Source organism: Eupeodes corollae, chromosome 2 (assembly GCF_945859685.1).
Source record: "Eupeodes corollae chromosome 2, idEupCoro1.1, whole genome shotgun sequence".
Lineage (NCBI taxonomy): Eukaryota > Metazoa > Arthropoda > Insecta > Diptera > Syrphidae > Eupeodes > Eupeodes corollae.
Genome location: NC_079148.1, coordinates 107,050,006 through 107,072,604, shown reverse-complemented (window position 1 = coordinate 107,072,604; position 22,599 = coordinate 107,050,006). Strand labels below are relative to the sequence as shown.

Below are 22,599 nucleotides of genomic sequence, written 5' to 3'. Positions count from 1 at the left end.
AAGTAAGTTAAATTCTATTTTAAATTAATTCTAAGTAAAAAACATTGTCTTGCCATTATATTAGATTTTTTGGCGAATCTTTCTGCTTTGTCCAGTTTGCGGTGTTGTTGTTTTTGGATATTATTCTTTTTTTGCCTTTCTCATTTTCGCGTGAAGTGTGACAGCGACAGCTCCAGCTCTAATCAAAATGGCTTCTGCCAAGTACCACCGTCGGAATTCTCTGTGGAACTCTGACCAATTTTTCTAATATTCCACCGGCTAACTGCAAAAATCAATTTGTTAGCTAGACAATCCACATTTGAGGAAATATATTTCTTCTCGAAAATTATCAAATCTATTCCCAGAACGTTTCTTTTTTAAATGTGCTAACTCAGTAGTTTTCTTTTATTTTTTTTTTAAATTGTAATCAAGTGAAATCATATCTCTCATTTCCTGTTCGTGTTTCTAAGAAAAAAAAATAAAATAAAAAGAACAATCATCGAATTACTTAAGGTAACGCGTAATCGCTATGGCAAACGGTAGCGGTGGTGGTGGAGGAGGCAACTCTTCGGAGAGCTCGCGCGAAAATGGGTCATTGTACTTAAAAAAAATCGGCAGTGCACTTTTTTACGGACTCGCTTCGTTCATGATCACAGTCGTCAATAAAACAGTCCTCACGTCCTATCAATTTCCATCGTTTCTATTTTTAAGTTTGGGTCAGCTCTGTGCCAGCATCGTGGTGCTTTACATGGGAAAACGCCTCCGCTTTGTCAGTTTTCCCGACATAGGACGCGACTCATTTGGGAAGATTTTTCCTCTGCCATTGATTTTCCTGGGAAACATGATGTTCGGTCTGGGGGGAACAAAAGAACTTAGCCTCCCGATGTTTGCTGCTCTGCGGAGATTTTCAATTCTAATGACCATGTTGTTGGAACTAAAAATCCTCAAGGTACGCCCGTCAACAGCTGTCCAAGTGAGTGTCTATGCCATGATCGGAGGAGCACTCCTCGCAGCCAGTGACGATCTCTCCTTCAACATGAAAGGCTATGCATACGTTATGATCACAAACAGCCTTACAGCAGCCAATGGAGTATTTGTGAAGAAGAAATTGGACACCATCGATATGGGAAAGTACGGCCTGATGTTCTACAACTCGCTCTTCATGTTCATTCCCGCCCTTATGGTGACCCTATTTACTGGGGATCTAGAGCAATCGGTAAATTTCCCACATTGGAACAACATGTTCTTCGTTGTACAGTTCTTCATGAGCTGCTTCATGGGCTTTGTCCTCACCTACAGCACAATGCTTTGCACACAATATAACTCAGCCCTGACGACCACAATAACCGGCTGCTTAAAAAACATATGTGTGACATACTTGGGAATGTTTATCGGCGGCGATTACATATTCTCTTGGGTTAATTGTATTGGAATAAATATAAGTGTGTTCGCTAGTCTACTTTATGCGTATGTGACTTTCAAGAGAAAGGAAGCCCCCGATAAGGAATCGCTTGTTCCTCTAACTAAAGTCGAGTCTGTATAGCATAGAATTAAGAAATGTCTGCGGCACGTAGACATATAGGTTAATAAGAGTAAGAACATGAAGTGTAAATTCAATTATATAAACTACAAAAAGAAAAACCATACCACTTTGTTATTGAAACACACACAAAAATTGATGACGAATGACGATTAAGAGTACCAAAGCCATAATTTAAAAATTTGATTAACTAGGTAATTTAGAAATGTAAGTTTTATTTTTGTAAAAAGATAATTTTGTTTTTTATTAAACTCGGTAATAAAAAAAATAGCACTCTTATATTTTTGTTTTCTTAAAGACGGCTTGATTGTTCCTGTTGAGTGCTTTATTTATTAGAATTTTTATTTATATATTAATTGTTGCTTTAAGAAAAATATTTTGAAGTGTTAATTTTATCACTAACTTTAAGAACAAAAAGTTAAACGAGAAAGAAATAAACAAAAAAACGAATTTGTATAAAAATAAATTATATAATTTATGAATATAAATATAATAAAAAGAAACTACTTTAGAATACATAATTGTGTCTTATCTTTACTTTTTATCATTACAAAACAAAAAGTTCATTAGCAAAACCAACTTTAGGTACATATTATTGTTTGCCTTCTTCTATTTGTTTTGTTTGTGGCACGATACAATTTACATTTATGTGCTATGAACAAATGTATTGCATTATGATAAAATAAAAAACTTGCAGTGAAACAAAACCATGTGTGGTACACGTGAGTCGGGTGTTTGTAAACCTACTACAATATCTTGGCCGTCATGACTGTTGATTACACAAATGGATAAATAACTTCGTCCGTTAAAAAAAATAATATTCGACAAGGTCAATGCTGATTTTGTGTTTATTTAGTAACATGTGTGTGTTTGTTTACAATATGTGGGTAGGCAAAGATAGTAATGCCGAGAAAATAGTTATAACAATGAGCCCTAAAATTTGAAGAAAATAAATAGTGTTTGTGGACTTATATGATACTCTGAACCTTAACCAAATTTCAACTATCAATCATAGAAATAAAAAACTAATTATTTATTGATTCAAGCGCCTCTACGTTTCTGTCTAAACTTGAACCGAGTTTGGTTATTATTATTCATTTGTTATTTGTTCGTCATAGTTAACTTTGCTTCTATTTTTAGCGTTTGTAAGTATCATGCAGATACCTCTGTTTAAAAACACAAACAAAAAGTTGGTAGTCGAATTTTGTGGTTCTTATTTACTTTAAATGTAAACAGTTAACGCAAAATAGCACGTTCTCCATTTATAAAGTCTAAACTATAAATTGTTTCACTATAAGAGAAATGTTAAGAAAAAATATGTTAGGCCACAAGAAAGTTTTTTGAAGTTATTGAACCGAAACAAAGAGCATACAATAATTTGCGCTTAAGCGACGATCGTGTTTTTATGTTATGTTGAAAATGAAGGACCACTAATATGGTTTTCTGCAATATCCAACTGGTAATGAATCCAAGACAAAGTTTGACAACGATATTAGGGGTTATCTAGGAATCAAGGGCTGATCCAGACTTTTCATGAGGGGGAGGGGGATGTTCACACACTTAGATGAGATTTTACTCACCGCTTAAAAATGTTCTTTAATGTTTTGTAAAGGAAGCTAACAAGATTAAAATAACATTACACATTTCAATTGCTAAAATGAAAACTATAGTTATCAAATTATTTTATAATACTGTTATCCAGCAAGGTATGGTCTAACTATTTAATTTGGATGACATATGAAATTTTGATTCCAAAATTTGTCTAAATATGCCATATTTAAGAGGTAAACCACAATCGTTTTTGCTGCATTTCACGCAGAAATGTTAGAAATTGTTTTTAAACGTAGCTTTTTTCCCAAAAATAAAATATACTTTTCTTGTATCTATTTCTATTTATGCTAAGAACGCTAAAAAAAATCAAAAATTCAGAAAATGAGAGAGGATCTAATATAAAGAAATGTTGGGCTTTTTTGACGAAGTTTTTTCGAAGTCTGTTATTACTATCGCTATCAGTCTGCTTACTCGTAATTTGATCTTAAAGGAGTCAATAAAACTTAAAAATTTTAGGGAGAAAAATGTTTGGTTCTTGAATTTAAGGAAATAGTTGCATTGAAGTACATAGGTTGGAGTGGCTGTACAGATGTCATTGACGCACGTAGACCTCAAGGGTCCATTGTGATACCACTAATGAGTAAATGAGGTTACTCATGGGAGAATAATGAACTTAAACAAACCATTTTGTACTTTTAATAAAGTTAGAGAGACATTTTGTGCCAATCGTTGCCAGTTCACTGGTGTTATCGAAGAAGGGATTACGGAGAAAGTAATTCCTTCTAATGGAGAGTGCTGGACATGTACATAGAAGGTGTAAGACCGTTTGCTCTTCCTCCTCGTCCATGGAGCTTCTACAGAAGTTTTTTGTGTAGACCCCTAGCATCAGAGCATGTGTCCCGTTATTACTCCAATTGTAGAGCTTATACTTTGTCTGCTTAGTGATATTAAGCTTTTTGACCGTTTTAAGTCAATACTTGGCCATATTTGCTTGGTTGCTAGGCAGGTGGTACTTTGTGACCATCTAGCATTTGTTGTTTCTAGAGCATATTGCTTGAGAAGATATTTGCATGTAGCAAGTGGTGTTCCTATGTTGTGTTTTTGTCTAACACAAGGCAGAAGTGTTCCGTTTTTGGCGAGCTCATCGGCTTTGCAATTTCCCGGAATGTCTCTATGGCCCGGCACCCAAATGAGGTGAATGTTAAACTGTTCCGTCATCTCATTCAGAGATGATCGACAATCGTGGTCTGTTTGAAAGTTTGTGGAAACAGACGTGAGAGCTTGGCTGTCTGAGAAGATTCGTATATCCTTACAAGATTAACGTTTTCTTTGAGCCAGGATAGTGCTTCTTTAATCGCCATTACTTCTGCCTGGAATACATTACATTGATTTGGAAGTCTATAGGATAGACTGAGATTCAGCTGTTCTGAAAAGATACCACTTCCAACTCCGTGATCGGTCTTTGAACCGTCAGTATTGAAGTGTACCGCATCGTCTTCCAGGGGTCTCTCTTCTTCCCAGGAGGATCTTGAAGGGATGGACACATGGAATCTAGAATAGTAGTATGTTCAGTATTGTTACTGGTCCATTGAGAGGTGGCTCTAAGCCTTACACATGAGTTGGCAGCCACTTTTTTAGAGAAGATGTCAAGTGGTGTTAGGTTTAAAAGCACTTCCAGTGCTGCGGTTGGTGTTGAACGAAGTGCTCCTGTGATGCACATACCTGCTGATCGCTGGACTTTGATAAGCTTATTTAGATTTACCATCTTGTCCAGTGCGGTCCACCATACGAGGGCTCCATAAATGAGTATCGGCCTGATTACCGAAGTGTATAGCCAGTGGGTTATTTTTGGGGAGAAGCCCCATTTTGATCCCATGGCCTTTTTACAAGTAAAAAGCTCTACATTAGCCTTTTTGACTCTTTCATCAATATTGCCCTTCCAATTTAGTTTTTTGTCTAAAATAAGTCCCAAATATTTAGCTTGATCGGTTAAGCTTAATGGTATTCCTCTAATCTTGGGTGGGCTAATCTGAGGAAATTTATATCTAAAAAATTCACTTTAAAAGTAGATTCATTAAATTTTTTAAGATCTTTTGTATTCACAAGAAAACCAATTTTGAAATAAATAACATGCAAGACTGGGTCGCTAGAACATGCTAATTTCTTCCAAAAAGTCTGTTTAAAAATGTTTCCTATATTTTAAGATTTAAAAATGTACCTGCAAAATAAGTTTTTCTTAAAAATTTGAATGCCATTTTATTTGTCAAAAAATCTAGATTACCTTTTTTTTCGAAAACCATTTAAATTTGAAATTTCTTCTTAAAAATATTTTTTGGTAAGCACTAAATAAAGAGCTTATAAATTATGTACAATTTACATTTAAATTTCGTCAACAAATTTTGACCTCTTTCTGAGATTTCGACTTTTGTAAACAAGATTAATATTTTTCTTTAAATTAAAAAAAAAATACATTTTTGATCATTAAAAATCATCATCAATTTGATCATCAAAAAGAGCTTCCACAGAAAGAGAAGATTATTGAAATCGGTCCATTAGTTATTAAGAAAACTTAAAAACATAATAAAGGTTTTTAAGGGGTACCCTTCTGGAGCAATAGCAAAATATATTTTTCTTGTAGAAAAAAGCCAAATTAAGAACACAAAATTTAGAGAAAGTTTTAGAAAAATCGCATGTTTTAACCAACAAATTTGTATGAGGACTGCTGTTATTTTTCGTATTAATAAAATTAATAAAACGCCTTACGCTAATTGGCTGAAAACCTTAATTCAATCAACACAATTGCTTAGACTGTAGGAGCCAGGAAAGACAGACAGACGAATGGAATCGGGGTACACACTTTTTTCGACTTCTCTACCGTCGAAATGTCATATTTTAGTAAACGCTCTAGTTCGAAATTTTTACTAAACTTGCCGTATAGTTCTTTAATGTCGCCAGTAAAAATCAATACAATTTTCACTATTTATGTGTGGCAAACAAATTAATAATAAAATTGAAGGCTAGTTTACGGAATTTAAGGGCAACCTAATATAAAATTGATGATCTTTATTGAAGGTTTCTTCTTAAGAACCTGAATATATATTTGCTCTTTTTCTTAGAAACAATTTTAATGAAAATAATTAAAAGCATTACTAAAGTTTTTTTTTCAAATTCTAAATTGAGTGAAAACAAATATTTTAGTTGTTTTTGACAGCAAACCACTTTTTGGTGACTGTCGTTAAATTACTAATAAATCTATAGATAAAATCTTTACTTACTGTATATGCTTTATGGCTTATATGACCCCCCCTGGTTCGTCAGTTGGTCAAGAGTTGAAGAATTTGTGCTGAGTTTTTGGAATAGGCTGAATTTCCGATTCATATTATGTTCTTGGTCCAGTCTTCAGTTAAAAGTAGTACTATTAGCAACAAAGTTTAAGGAAGTAAAATACAAATTTTGTTTTCATATACAAAAAATATATAATTCAAAATATAATGGGGGTTATATCCCTTAACGCAATACGATTAGTTTTGAATTGAAAGAAATTCTTACAAAAAAGCAAACAAATTATCTCCCAAGGAGAAGTCATGACCCCTACGACCCCCTGGATCCGCCATTGCTGGGAATATTTCCCTATCTCAAATATCGGTAATGCGAATTTTATTGCAAATAAATATTCCATGGGAAAAAGCATTCTTATTTTTTATTAAAAAAAAGAAAAATATTTACGCAAATACCGGTTAACAGGTGAATACTGTTTTGATATACTAAAAATGTTATGTTTACTCAAAACCTACAAAAATCCGGTATTTTAGGCTTAACGAAATTTAAATAAAATGTACAATTGGGTCACTTAAACTCGTTCGTGTGACACATACAATATATATTTATGTTTCTTTTAGAATATAAAATATCTAAATTTAGTTTTTATTTTTTGCAAAAACCAAAAGTTTTCACAGGGTTTTAATGAACCCAAATTTAGTGAAAGTTATTTTTTTTTTAAAGTGGAGTATTCATGGATATTAATTCTTAAAGAATAATAATGATAAGATTCGATAGATTTTTACATAATAAAACAATTATCATGAATTAATTTATATTTATTGAAATTACAGTGGGGTATGGTTTCATTCTAATTTGACAAAATTGATAATTTTTGTCACTTTTCAATTAAAATCGAATTTATTTTATTCTTATAAATTAAATTCAAATTTAATAAAATAGTTTTTGTTTGTGATGTGATTTATGTTAAACAAAGCAAGTTTAGTTAGTTATCCAAAGATTACTTTAAACCTTGCACAATCAATAAAATAAAACATTTCTTGCACTAATACAGTGACAAACGACGCAACGAAAAAAATCTTTGAAGGAAATCTGAATTTACCAATGAAAACTCTTATAAGTATAGACGGTTGGAAGACTTTCAAATATTGGCCGAACTGTCAAAAGTCATCCAATTAGATGACAATTGCAAATTTTCTATCAAGTAAAAATTGTCTGTTTATGCGGTTGGTCGAATTTATCCAAATATACAACAATTTTTTGGTAGAAAATAATTTTTTGGTAGACAACAATTTTTTCATTGAAATACAATTTTCTCAACAGATGATAGAAAATATGAGAGTTTATTTTAGGAGTAAAAACAATAGGTCGTGGAAAAACATTAAAAAAAATATAAAATATAGTGAAACAATAATGAAGCAGGCAATAATGTCTGTCTTATAAAAGTTCTTCATGAGTCCCATCCTTTTTCCCCTTTTTTGGTATAATTTCTTTTACGTTATTTTGCAAAACGGTGATTTTGTATTTCTTTCTATTTTTTTAGTTTTTAAATACTTTAAAAATTCTGTAGATTCTTGTTGTTGTTTCCTGCTCAAAAAATGTCTGTCAATTATATCTGGATGATATTGTTCTAAAGAAAATCATCCCATATCCAATTAGTGGACAACTTTCAAATTAATTGAAACACCCAAGAAATTGTGTATGTAGTCCTTTTTTTGATATAACATTGGGCAGGTTCAGGCAACATAAGGGACTTGATTTGCAGTCAACTTCATTCTTTGAACGTACATTTTGACCAAGGCAACTAGGTAGTTAGTTTTTTAAGTGTCATGAATTTCAAATTCAGAACTTTACTTCACAAACCTCTACTTTAAGTTCATAGTACAAAAAGTACCAACAAAATTATTGTCTACAAAACACTCCTCAGGCAAGCTACAAGTCCACCACGATTTGTATTTTGTATTGTAAATTAATATTAGTTATTTCTTTTCCAATTTGACAAGGAACCCTTTTACAAAAAACATTAAATGAAGTTGGGCAGAAAACAAATAAATCATAAATCAAAGAGTAATACAAACATGATCAGCTGTCATTTTTATAAAAGTAAACTTGACTTAATAGTTAGGGAGATTTTTCTTGACTAACTTTCCAGTCAACTTCAATTAAAGTTGCCTTAATTGGAAGGTAATTTTTTGGCAGCTAGCCAATCAGATATTAGAAACTTGCTTAACTTTCAAGTCCCTTATGTCGTCTCAACCTGGCCATTTGACGACGATTGACTAAATATCCTTTTCGTAACTTTGACAGATAAAATTTTGTGTTTACAGGGTTGGTAGAAAATTGGTTAAAATGGTCTAGTTCAGACAACATAAGGGACTTGATTTGCTGTGAACTACAACTGCTCAAAACATTTTTGTCTACAAAACACTCGTCATGAAAGTTACGATTTGTATTTTGTAATGTAAAACTACTTATTTCTTTTACAATTTGACAAGGAACTTAATTACACTTAATATACCATAGAGCTATGAAGTTCAGCTTTCAGTTGAATGAAGAAACATGATCAATTTTCATTTTTGCATAAGGTGCCAGTTATAGCTATCATTGGTTTTCATCATTGAAAACAAACAATGGAATTTCCTTGACAGGTCGTTTATAGCTGTGTGTGTAATAACACTCAGACGTTTTTAGAAAGACGCAAATAAGTGCGAAAGAGAAAGTAGGTGAAATAGAAATACTTTAAAAAATCTCAACCCGCAGAGTTATGGGTTCAGGATTCTTGGATGGTTTTTGACGTTTCTCTTTTTTGACTTTCTTTTTTTCTTGGCGTTGCTTTATTATTCTTTCTATTGTTACCGAGTTAACAAGAAATACTCCGCCGGAAATTAAAGTGGAGCAAAGACCTTAGAATGAAATTAAATGAAGGAATGATTGAAGGAATCTAGCTTGGTATTTTAAGTTCTTTTGTCAAGAAAAAAAAAGGATTCTCTCCAGATTTCAATCCAATTCCTGTTTTTACATTATTTGGAATTATTATCCGTATTCATGATTTCAATAATCATTGCTGTAGTAAAAAGTGCAGTTTTCCTTAAATATTTTCACACTTCGACTTTGTGGATGAAAACAAAAAATGAAAGAGCAGTGTCAAAAACACGCAACCGAAAAACATCCTAGTGTAATAATGCGAGATTGACGGGATGGGCGTTCAAAAGAAAATATGCAAAACACGCAGCATATAGAAAGTCTGAGTGTAATAACACACTATCATTTAAAATTTCTGTCATTGAACAAAATTTCCTAATTGACGTCCACCGAAAAACTTTTACTGACAGAAATATGTCATTGGAATTGTGTGAAATTGGAACATAAATCAGTGGAACAATTCGTTTCACTTTTGAACATAAAAGTATCAGCTGTTCAGGAAAATGAATTCCCGTCCGGAAAATAAAAAAATAAATTTTTAGACAAAAACAAACATCCAGTTATACTTTTTTCACTCAAAAAATATTCTTTGGGTGATTTCCGATCGATCAGTATATAATTTGTATTTCTAATCCAATGGAAACATGGATCGATTTCAATGATAACTATAACTGACCCCTAAGTAGACTTGACTGTATATTACGAAGATTTATCTTGGCTAACTTTGCAGTCAACATTCCATTAAAGTTGCCTTAATTGGAAGGTAATTTTTTTGGCAGCTTAGATATTAGTAACTTGCCTTACTTTCATGTCCCAAGTTTTGCGAAAAATCTGCTAATATTGGAAAATCTTCCAATTGTGTATATGCATTTAACTTAACTAATATGTCTGCATTGGATTATCATTATTTTCGTAATGATTTTTTTGTAAAAAGCAAATAATCGAATCTAAATGGCAGGTTATTAAATTATAAAGTTGTGCTTGTAGTTTTTTGAAAAGTTTGAATAAAATATAAATGTTGTGTCAGTTCCTCGTAAGTGTTTAATCTAAACATTTCTATAGTAAATTTACTTTTTTTACACGAGTATGAAATGAATATCACAGTTATGATAATATGTACTTCAATTAATCATAACGGGCATATTATGTACTTATGTAGATCTAGGTACCTATAGTTAAAGAACTATAATTATGACTTATGTAGATATGATATCTTTTAATAGAATTGAAATTGTGTATCTCCTTCATATAAATATATCTTTGTACTTATGAACAGTGGTGGAAATAAATTAACCACATTTATAAAAGAAAATACAATTCTAAACTCTAGATTTTTCATATACATTTTGGTACACTCATTCTATTAGCTAATTATTTAATTAATTATACGTATGTATGTTAAGTGATATAAAATAATAGGAGAAAATATGAAAATATGAAAAACGAATTTCCTTTTGATTTTTTTTGTACAGTTAAGTAGGGGTCTAAAGTAGTACCCGTAACGTAATGGTTAGTGCGTTGGACTGTCATGCAAAGCGTCTTGGGTTCAATCCCTGCCTGTGCCACCTTAATTAAAAAATAAATAAAAACAGTTTTCGCGGGTACTGCCTCTTGCGAGGAATTGACAAATCCTTCAAAAGTAATTCTTGTCAAGAAAAGTGCTTTCTCAAATTAGCCGTTCAGATTGGGCACATAAACTGTAGGTCCCTTCCATCTCTGACAACATAACTCGCACACAGGAATGGTTGAGAGTTGTAAGTCACTAGGCCCTTGTTCTTCATGGACTGTTGCGCCACCTAATATAAAAAGAGGGTGGGATGCGACCCATACTGATAACTTCCCATCCCGTCTGTTGATTTGCCTTGCTTAAAAGTTTGTCTATATGTACTCGTATTAATTTTAACCAAATTTGCATACTATTTTTTATGAAAAAAACGGACTGTTGGATTCTTATATAAAAATTACTGAATATTGAAAATAATATTTCCTGTGAAATAAAATAAGTTTGAAGCCAATATTTTTAATTTTTGAAGAGCTATTTGAAAAATTTTACCAAATGTTGAAAACAATATTTCTTATAAGATAAAATTAGTTTGAAGGCAATATTTAAAATTTTTGAAGAGATATAAGATCGGAAATCACTTTTTACCAACTTTTATACATTTTTTAATTTTAAACTGTCAATTCGATTTTTCTCAAAATTTGTCCTAATGTTGAAAACAATATTTCTTATAAGAAAAAATTAGTGAAAAGCTATTATCTCAAAGTTTTTAAAAGATATTTGAGTCGAAAATCATTTTTTACCAACTTTTGTTAATTTTTTTTTCGGTTTTTAATTTTTTGTAAAAAAAAACTGTCAATTCGATTTTTTTCAAACTTTAACTGAATGTTGACAATAAGATTTTTTCAAAGATAAAAGTAAATTAAAGCCAATATCTCAAAGTTTTGAAAAGATATTTGAGTCGAAAATTAATTTTTACCAACTTTTATACATTTTTTTTTAGGTTTTTATTTTTTGTAAAAAAACTGTCAATTCGATTTTTCTCAACATTTGTCAAAATGTTGAAAACAATATTTCTTATAAGATAAAATAAGCTTGAAGCCTAAATTTCAAGGTTTTGAATAGATATTTGAATCGATATTCAATTTTTACGAACTTTGAGTAATGTTTTTTTAGGTTTTTATTTTTTTTTTTAAAAACTGTCAATTCGATTTTTTTCAAAATTTTATCAGATGTCAAAAACATGATTCTTCGTTGCAAAAAAATGGTTTTATAGATGAAATCATATTTCAGTCGTAAAATTTTGGAGGTGACAAATTTTTTTTTCAGTTTTATTGATTTATAAAAAAGCCGTTATATTGATTTTTTTCTAAAAATATACCTGTTTGGTATCACATTACAATATATTATATAAAATTTAATTCAAGTCTCTAGCATTTTTGGTTCGTAAGATATTAGCCAAAATTTTCACCTTTTTTTCAAACTGCTATGGTAAAAAAAACCACCCACGCAATTTTCTTGAGAGCCCTTTCTGCATCTTTCTGCCTTATTATCTGCATAACAACATTTTTTTGAAGTTGATATCTCTTCAGGTTCTTGAGCTATGGAGGACGAAAAAACGTCGAGAACGTACGGACGTACGAACGTACGGACGTACGAACGTACGTACACACGCACGCACAGACATCTTTCAAAAATCTTTTATTTTGACTATAGGGACCTTGAAACGTCGAGAAATGTCAAAATTTTCAATTTGACAAATCGGACCCATTAAAATAACTTCCTATGGAAAGTTAAAAAGGGGTCTCAATAGAACATGTTTTAAATTTTAAGGCGAGAAAACACCTTTAAGTCATAGACTTAACCCTACTTTTTTTGATTTCATTTTTTGAGATTAAAACAAGTTTTTTTGGATTGATAACACGGTGGCGCCCGTACTAACAGCTAAGAACCCCCCTGCTTGTTATCACTATAGGATTTGGGATGGGTGCGAGTTTGAGTATATGCAGAGTATTTTTTGCATTTGAGCACTAAAATCAAAGAAATCCCCAACAAAAAAAGCAAGTATGGAAACACTGAACAAAAACCATGGAGGAAATGTCAAAATCAACAATTTTGCGTGTTTTGTATGTAAAAAAGTGAACTTTGAAAATTAATTTAAAATAGAAATAAATGTATCCTCGCCCTAAAATTGCTATAGGCAATTTATTTGCACATATCTATCAAATAAAAAAACCGCGAGTCGAAATTCGTGCTGAAGTACTGCAAGCATGAGTGGTGTGTGTGCTACATTTGCTCAGTCAAGGGCTAAAGCAATCAAAATTGCCGCAGCAGCGAAGTCGGAGCTTGACATTTTTTAAAGTTTTCTGTTCAGCGGTGAACACAAAACTGAATTTTGTACAGTTTGCATGCGTAGTGTATGGGGAAAGAGTGTTTGCGCATTTTTGTGCTTGCGCATGCAGGCATGTGTAGTGTATGGGGCCTATAAGGGAAAGTTGAGCCAACAGCTTAGTTTCATTTTTCTCCTATATGTGTACTTAATTCATGTCCACCACTGTATGTATTTAAGATGCGAACCTTATAAATCCCTTGTTATTTATTTTCCATTTATTGTATTACATTTTGATTGTACTTCTTGCAGTATATGTAGTACGTCGGTATACAGTTGTTGTTGTTGAGTTGAATGTTCTCAGATTTTATGACAAAAGCAAAATAAATAAACACTTGTACATAAACCCCCATTATGTACACACATTTGTATGTATGTTAAACAAATAAAAATGAGTTTGCTTAGAATAAAAAAGAAGCAATGAAGTCATTGCTCCAAAGAAAAAACACAAGCTGCCGGAAAGTTAATACCCAATTTAAGTTTATTAATACAAAACAATGTTTCCTAGTTATTGGGATCTTAGATTTAATGTTTCAAACTTTGGATCGTGTGTAAGTAATCATGATTGAAAGATATTCTCATACAGACTTTTGTTATGTACATACCGTCAGAGTAAATGCTGTTAGCTGATCATTAACTTTCAATGTCATTGGCATTTATCATCTGTAGGTATTTTTGATATGTTCATATGTAAATTAGTAAAAAAAGATTTTGATTAATTACTTTTGTCTTACGAACATATGAATGTAGATATGTCGTGCCAAGACTTACTGTCGATTTTAATAGTATGTTAAACAAATTGTTGGATGTATCTCTGAGCAATTTTAACAGATGCTCTTAAGAAGATTGAAATCAGTTTTCAAAACTTATTTAAAGAAAAGTAAATAAAATAGTCGAAGTTTCGATGAATATCTGAATTTTGTGTTTAAAATGGATTCACAGGCTTGATTATTAGATTTTGTAATAAAATACTGACGTACTATTTTTAAAGGATTTTTTTTTGGACTAGATTAATTGTATATACATTATTTTGATCTTTAGAACAACCATTCTAATTTGTTATTACTCAAAGATCATAAATCATATCAATGATGAAAAGAATATCAAATGAGCATAATTTATAAAAATAAAAAAAGAAATCTCCTACCCAAAAATCTTAAATAACAAAATCTCCTAATATTTATATCCAAAACCTAATGAATTCAAAATAAAATCCAAAAATTAGAATATCTTTCTTTGTTTTCTTTATACTTCAGTCGAAAACCATTTCTTATTATTTTGTTGTTACTCTTGCAGATTTGTGTGTTTTGTAAAAAAGTTGTCAATTTAATTACAATTACAAAAATTACTAAGAATTTTCACCAATATTTTCCAAATACAAAAAATAAATTTAATTTCAATATCTGTTTTTGTTCCCGATATATTTAGTCGGAAATCAATTCGTATGAATTTTAGCAGAATTTTTTGAAAGTTTTTATTTTTTATAAGAAAAATACCGATTGAATTTTCTAAAAACACTCACTTTAATAAAAATGTTTGCATATAATGAAATATTCAATACCTTCATTTATTCTCGAAATATTCGAATCGAACATCAGTGTTTAACATTTTTTTTATATTTTATGTAGATTCTTATTTTTTATAAAAAAAAAAACTCACTGTTGAATTTTGTTTTGGTTGGACGACGTTATTTTTGCCGACGAGAGTAAGTTTAATCTCTTTGATTCAGACGGAAAGGGCAAAAATTTAAAACCAACTGTCAAACATGGCGGCGGGCACGTTATGGTTTGTGGTTGCATATCTGCAAAAGGCATGGGGAATATTGTTTTCATCGACGGCATAATGAATAAAGAACAATATTTGAAAATTTTGAGAGAAAATTTGAGACAAAGTGCTGAGAATTCTCTCAGTGTTTTGCGTTTCAAGTTTTACCAGGACAACATAAGGCTCATGTTTTTAGAGAGTGGCTACTCTATAACTGTCCAAAAGTTATCAAAACGCCTGCGCAATCCCCAGACTTAAACGCCGTTGAAAATTTGTGGGATGAATTGGATCGAAGAGTTCGTGAAAACCCCGTTACTTCAATAAGTGGGCTTAAAATTCGACTCCAAGAAGAATGGAACAAGATTAGTGTTGAATATCTTTCCAAAATTATAAAAAAACATGCCTTAAAGACTTCAAGGAGTCATATCCAATCAAGGTTATCCGACAAAATATTAAATCATTTCTTAAAAAACGAATTTCTTAACGATGCATTTGTGTTTTTAGAAAAAAAACGAATATTAATGAACTATGTTTTTTTTAAGTTTTGTTCCTTTTCAAATTTTTTTCTTTGTTTAGCTTTTAGTTTGGTAACCAAAAATTATACCATTTAATAAGAAATAATAAATTCTTTTTTCACAAGCAAGAAATAGTTGTATATATATTATTTTTAAACACCAAGTCGAAGTAAAAAAAAAATTAACAAAAACCGAATATTAATGGCAGTCACTGCATGTCGAAAATCAAATACTACTACTAAAAAAAATCATGGTATGGTAATGGTATTCCATATATAGTACAGTAAAAAACTCCCAACAAAACAATCCGCAGTAGCGACATTTTTGTATTTAAAAATTGGTACAACTGAAAGAAGATCAGTCGGAATAATAATAAAAAAAACACAAATATAAGATAGTTTTGTGAAAATCAATTGTTAAAATTAACTTAGCAAAAAAAAAACTAACTAAAAGTAATAAAATGGACAATTTTCAAGAAGAAATGATAAGAAAACATCTGGAAATTGAGATTCTATAAAAAAAGTTCATTTAACAATTCCTTCAAGGAGGGGGTTTGTTCGTGGACTACTACATTAACATGTGGTATTGAAGCGAGCTTGAAGATCGCCTCAATTCTTTATATACCTGAATCGAGTTGAAATAAGCTTGATTTGACTCAATTCCCGTCGGAGATCGGAGTCTATCTATATGGATATTGTTTTGTTATTCGTGTGAAATCCTACTATACTATGGATAGATTTTCCAACAAAACACGGGTATTACGTGTAAAACACTACATCATTTAAATGAACACCACGTAAATTGTTGCAAGTATCGACTCTTTTGAGATCATTTTCTACCACTTTTTTGACACACATTGCACGGTATCTCAGCCAAAACTTGACGAATGTTGGTTAAAGGTTTATCTGCATAAACACGGTCTTTCACGAAGCCACACAAAAACAGCCCAGCGGTGTCAAATGGCATGCTTTTGGTGGCCAGTTGATAATGCTACGACTCGGCCTCTCGAGTTGTGTGGCATGTGTAACCGTCTGGTTAAAACCACATATTTTCCAAGTTGTTTACTTCAATAACAGGCAAAAAAAGTCGGTTATCACATAACCTCAGGCTTTACAATATCTGTAACCAATCTAGTCTCTTCAAATTTCTTCACAATTTATCTAATTGCTTGCTTAGTTGGACGATTATGTAAAAACAAAAATTGGCTTAACAACTTAGTATGACAGATGTCGAATTATAGCCCTATACTTTTGAAACAACAAAATGAATAACCTCTTATTTCAAACATTGTATAATTGTGGAAGATCTCTTACTTTTAAGGCACGATTTCTTCTCAACTTAACTTAATGATGTTGTATAATAAGGCAGGCTCAGACGACACATAAGGGACTTGAAAGTAAGACAAGTTTCTAGTATCTGAATGGTAAGCTGCCGAAAAATTGCCTTCCAATTAGGGCAACTTTGTTGGAAAGTTAGTCAAGACAAATCTTTCCAACTATCAAGTCAAATCTACTTATGTCAAAATGACAGTTCATCATGTTTTTCATTCAACTGAAAGCTGAACTTTATAACTCTATGATTTATTTTATGTAAAAGGGTTCCTTGTCAAATTAGAAGAAGAATCAATTATTTTTCTTTACAATGCAAAATAAAAATCGTGGTGGACTTTTAGCTTGTCCGAGGAGTGTTTTGAATACAATAAATGCAGGGCCAGATTAAGAGGTCCAGAGGCCTCGGGGCAATAAATTATTTTCAAAATAAAGTAAAACATTTTTTTTCACTCGAATTTTTCAATAAATAATTTATTGTGAAACCAAGTAGATTCCTTTAGTATTAAACAAACACATACATATGAATAAATATAAACGAAAAAAAGGATTATCTGAAATTAAATGTTAACGAACGGAACCTTTCGAGCTTTTTTTCGCCGAAAAATCGTTGACCATTTCGTTGAAATCTAGTTCTCGGAGTAAATCGCTTTCAATGTATATTTTTTATAATTTTTATTTTTGAAAATGAGCGCTCTCCAGTGCATTTTTTTACCATCAAAACCAAATACAGCTTCATAGGCGTGCAATCTTTCAGTAAGAGAAAAGGATAGCTGTTTAATCGCTGGGATTAAGGAGGATAATTTGTATTTTTCCTTGGGTGACAGATTTGCGTCTTGTGCTTTCCCGTAATCGAGCGGATTCAACCTCATATTTCTCATTCTGGTGCAGGTGCGTGTTTGTACATATTCATCAGTATGGGATATGTTTTTGGCTGCTTGTTTTTAGCGTTGAATCGCTCCAAGATATCTTTCCAAAATGTTACAAACAAAGCGGTTTCGAGACCACTCATTTTCTGCTGGTTACAAATTCTGCACGAAATCAAAGAATCGAACAGCCGATGGACAAAAGGAAAAGATGTTTACTAGTTGGAATTTGAAACAAACATTTTTCGAAGTCTCGATTGTGGAGGCCCTCCGTTTGTGGAGGCAACGGGGTTTCCGCTCCGGTTGCCCTCCCCTAAATCCGCCCTGAATAAATGTGTTTGGTAGTTTTTGTACGATGAACTGAGGGTGGAGGTTAGTGCAGTAAAGATCTGTGTTTGAAATGTATGCCACTTAGAAAACTAACTAGTTGCTTTGGTAAAAATATACATTCAAAGGATGCAGTTCACTGCAAATGAAGTCCCTCATGTTTTTTGAACCTGCCCATTTCTCTTCTCAACTCAATACTACACATTAAATAGCTTTAGTTATTATAGATATTATTATTATTATTATTCCAAGCTTTATTCGCTCATTAATACTTTAAAATTTACAATAATTTTATAATTACCATTTGATTGAATATATTTACATTACATTTAAACAAGTATGTGTACGTAAAATTAATTAAATTACAAGAAACAAATAATTCAATGAAGGTTTAAAACTAATTTAAATATACATTATTTGAAAAGAGAGGTATAATTTTAGGTTATCTGAGCATAAGCCTCCCCCAGACTTCTCCATCTTCTTCTATCTAGTGCTTCTCTCCAATAAAGTGGGCATATTTTTCGGATGTCATCCTTCCAGCGTTTATGTTGTCCACCTACGCTTCTTTTGCTTTCTAAGGGTATCCATTCGGTTACTAATTTTGTCCATCGATTATCAGGTGTACGTAAAACATGTCCTGCCCATTCCCATTTGAGTTTCTTAAGCCTGTGTCTAACGTCTTCAAAATTAGTTTGACTTCTTATATTCTGATGGTTAATTTGCTGGGCAATATGAACGTTCAAAATAGCACTCTCCATTGCTCTCTGACATGATTGGAGTTTAATTTCAGTGTTTTTCGTGACTTTCCAAGTTTGGCACCCATAGGTGAGGACTGGAATAACTGTTGAGTCAAACACATATTTCCTTGTTTTATTCGAAATATTCAATGTAAGAAGATGCTTAACGTTCCAGAACTGCCTCCAAGCGTTCGTCATTCGCTGCTCTATATCCTTTTTTTCTTTGTCTTTGAATGAGATAATCTGACCAAGGTATGTGTAGTCTTCAACGTATTCTAATATATTGTTATTAACACTTACTGGATCATAAGCACCATTTGTCATAGTTTTAGTTTTCTGTTGATTTGTTGACAACCCAATATTTCCGCATTCCGAGCATAGTTCGTTTAGCATCGTTTGAAGTTCTTCACTGATGTTTGCGATAATTATAATGTCATCGGCAAATCGGAGGTTTGAGAGACATTTGCCATTTATCTTCAATCCTTTGTCTTCCCAGTCTAGCTTTCTATATACTCCTTCTAAGGCTGCGGAAAACAGTGCTGATGAAATTGGATCTCCTTGCCTAACACCTCGCGATATTTTAAAATCTGATCCGATGCATTCCGTTTTTATGTGGGATGTGCTCCTGTGATACATTTTCTTTAGGATTCGAACTATTTTTTCGTCTACACGTTGATTGAGAAGCGCCTTTTCATTCTTTAAACTATTTATTGCTCGCTCTATTTCACTTTTAAGAAATAGTGGAAAATCTTCTTCCTGGTTTTGTCGCTCTAGAAATATATCATCAGTGTCTACTATGCGTGTTTTGTATAGATCAATGTAGAAGTTTGTAGCTATTTGGTTAATATTCTTCCTTTCGTGAATTCTTTTATCATTATCCGCCATTGCTGTTATCCACTCTTTATAATCTTGGATTGAATACTTTGCCTTTTTTATTGATCTCGTTTCTTCGATTACTGTCTTTAAGAGGTTGTCATTGAATTTTTGGATGTCTTCTTGACAACGTTTTTTGGTGTTCTTCCGTATATTTTTCATATCTTGTTTTTCTTGGGCATTTAGATTGGTCTTTTTTCGAATACTATCACGAAGTGCTATCATATTTAGAGTGTCACTCGATAGTTTTTGCTGTTTTTGAGATACAGCAGTGAGAATATACCTGTCTGCAAATTCTTTTATAGTTTTTTCCATTTTGTTATATGCTATTTGAGTAGGTTCATTTAACCTTGACATAATGTTATATCGTTGTTGAAGATCAGCATTATAACTTTTGATTATATCTGTACTTATCGATTTTGTTAATACTTTTCTTGTAGTTTTATGAAGTTGCCTAGTTTTATGGTTAATTAACAACTCCGCGCATACTATCCGATGATCTGATTCGAATTGAAAGTTATTAAGTACGGATATAGATATTAGAAGTACCCAATTGCTTAACAGGGTGTTTTCCTTTAACTTTATTTAGGGGAAAAATGGTTAAGGTCTTGAAAAGAAATCTAGAATGTTAATGTTTCTATATTTTTAATATAATCTATTATGTTCAGCGTACACACGAAAGATCTTCTGTATACCTTAATATGCTTGTGATACAATGTGAGCATTCGAAAAGAAGGGAGCGGTTAGAAAAGAGATATTTTAGTACATGGATTTTGAAAGTTTGAACATTACAATGGCAGCGTTAAAGACACATACTTAACAGTACAGCCAAAGTTGGATTCAATGTTACTGATAACCGTTCCTAGAAGTGCGATCAGTATTACGGTTGAACTGTTTAAGGGGAGGAATGCGGCTGGCCTTTTCCCTTATCATAGTTCATTAAAATAACGTAAAAATTTAAAAAATATTTATTTAGATTTATCAAAATCTAAAGCTCCGAAATGTTTATAAAAAAATTTAAATTTCTGCTCACATTTTTTTATCTCATACCACTTTAACTTAGAAAATTAACTTAATTCCTTTTATTTTTACACAAATTTCAGACAATATGTTAAGAAAATTATCTGGTGGGTTATTCCAAAAACCTACAACATCTCTTTTGCGTGCTGAATTTTCTTTGGCAGGGGATTCTGCGATTCTTAAAAATGAATCATTCAAGGCTGAATCTATTGAAGAGTCTCAACATCAAAATACAGAAAACATGGATAAATTCACAAAAGAATTTATGAGCAACCGCATTGAAGTGACACCATTTCAAAAATTCATACTAAGTGCAGGTTCTTCGATTGCATCGATAGTTGACCCTCATCGGTATGTTTAAATTTTATTATATAAAATTAATTATTTATTTTCAAATACAAATGAAGGTTGGTCAGACTTAATAACTTTTTTTTCTTTTGTGTATCATATGTTTATCAAACAATTGACAATAATAAACTTAGATTCCAAATCTAACTAATAAAAAATATGACCTAATATTTTAAAAGGTTTTCTTCTGGTTATATTTTGTATAAAAGAAAAGTTGATTCATTTGACCAACCATCATTTATTAATCAATTTTAATAATGCCTTTATCTTAGTCATGATATGATCGCATGTTTGGGGGAAACCACTGGCACAAATGCTCTCGAATATATGCTTGCAACTATGAAAGCCACCGAAGAGGGACTGCGTATTTTAGCTGATAAGCCGCGTATAAATACGACAACTGTTGACATGAACTATCTAAGAAGTTTGCCTGAAGAAAGTTTTGGCAGATCTTATGTGAAATTTCTTGACGATAATGTAAATTCTGCTTAAGAAACATACAAAAAAAAAAAACAAAGATTAGATTACAAGAAAACATCTTTCAGAATGTAACACCGGACTCACGAATGGAGGTTCGTTTTATTGAAGATGCACAGCTGGCTTATGTTATGACGCGTTATCGAGAATGCCATGACCTAGTGCATACGATCTTAGGTATGCCAACTAATATGTTGGGTGAAGTGGCTGTTAAATGGGTTGAAGCATTAAATACTGGCTTGCCAATGTGCTATGGAGGTGCTGTGTTCGGAGCTGCTCGGTTAAGGCCAAAGTAAGTATAAATATGCTGGTTATAAATAATAATTTTGTCTGTCTTAGATTGATATATAGAGGTTAGAGTAGTTATTATTAATTTTATTTGTCGTTTTGAGTGATACATCAGTTTTCTTATCGCAACTCTTATCAACAAATTAAAATGGAACAATTGCTTCTACATTATCTACATGTGTTTGTAGATACAAAATGTTCATACATTTGTTCAACTACTGGTAAGGTTCGAAATGTGTAAAAATATAAAATTCATTTACCATTTTTAGAGAGAAAAGAGTTTGCTAAGAATTAAAAACTTAATTTCAAACTATACCTTTGTTTCATAGTATGCATTAGGGTGGTCAAGTGGTAATGGGTGTTTTTATTTGCAAATGTTTCTTGAAGTCTGAATAACGACTTTTAGATAAAATTATAAATTTTCTCCTTTAATTTTAAATTGTGCAATTTGCTGTGAAATGTTTGTAGTTATAAGTTTTTTTTAAAACAAAATGTGGACTTAAATTTAGAGAAACATTGAGTTAAGGGACAGTTTCTTCTTATTTGGAGACAATTTGATTAATGTGATATAAATTTCTATAGTTTTTCAAAGTGTTCTTGTTATTGTAATTTAATTTTTTTCTCATTGTAGACAAAGAAAAGAATATATTTCAAGGTATCTTCCATGGTCGATACAAAACGGAAAATCAATCAAGCCACTTATGGCCGTATACTGGGAAGAAAGATGGAAACAACCAATTTCTCAACTGCGTGAAGAATTAGGCATTAAACTTCTAGATTGAGAATTAAAAGTCCATTAAGTATGTATTTTTATTAATTTAAACAATTCAAATAAATATCTTAAACAAAATTTAATTCGTATCTGTATGTATGTACATACGTATTTTTAAATTTA

General features: G+C 31.7%; 1 protein-coding gene across 1 annotated transcript; it reads left to right on the top strand.

Moving 5' to 3' along the window:
• The first annotated feature begins 138 nt into the window (after window positions 1-138).
• On the top strand, window positions 139-22,559 carry LOC129945168 (UDP-sugar transporter UST74c-like). The gene is made up of 6 exons (XM_056054828.1): window positions 139-1,516; window positions 7,183-7,186; window positions 20,675-20,942; window positions 21,212-21,416; window positions 21,485-21,708; window positions 22,336-22,559. The coding sequence occupies exons 1-6, from the start codon at window positions 509-511 to the stop codon at window positions 22,484-22,486; spliced, it is 1,860 nt and encodes a 619-aa protein (XP_055910803.1). The 5' UTR covers window positions 139-508; the 3' UTR covers window positions 22,487-22,559.
• Window positions 22,560-22,599: the final 40 nt, after the last annotated feature.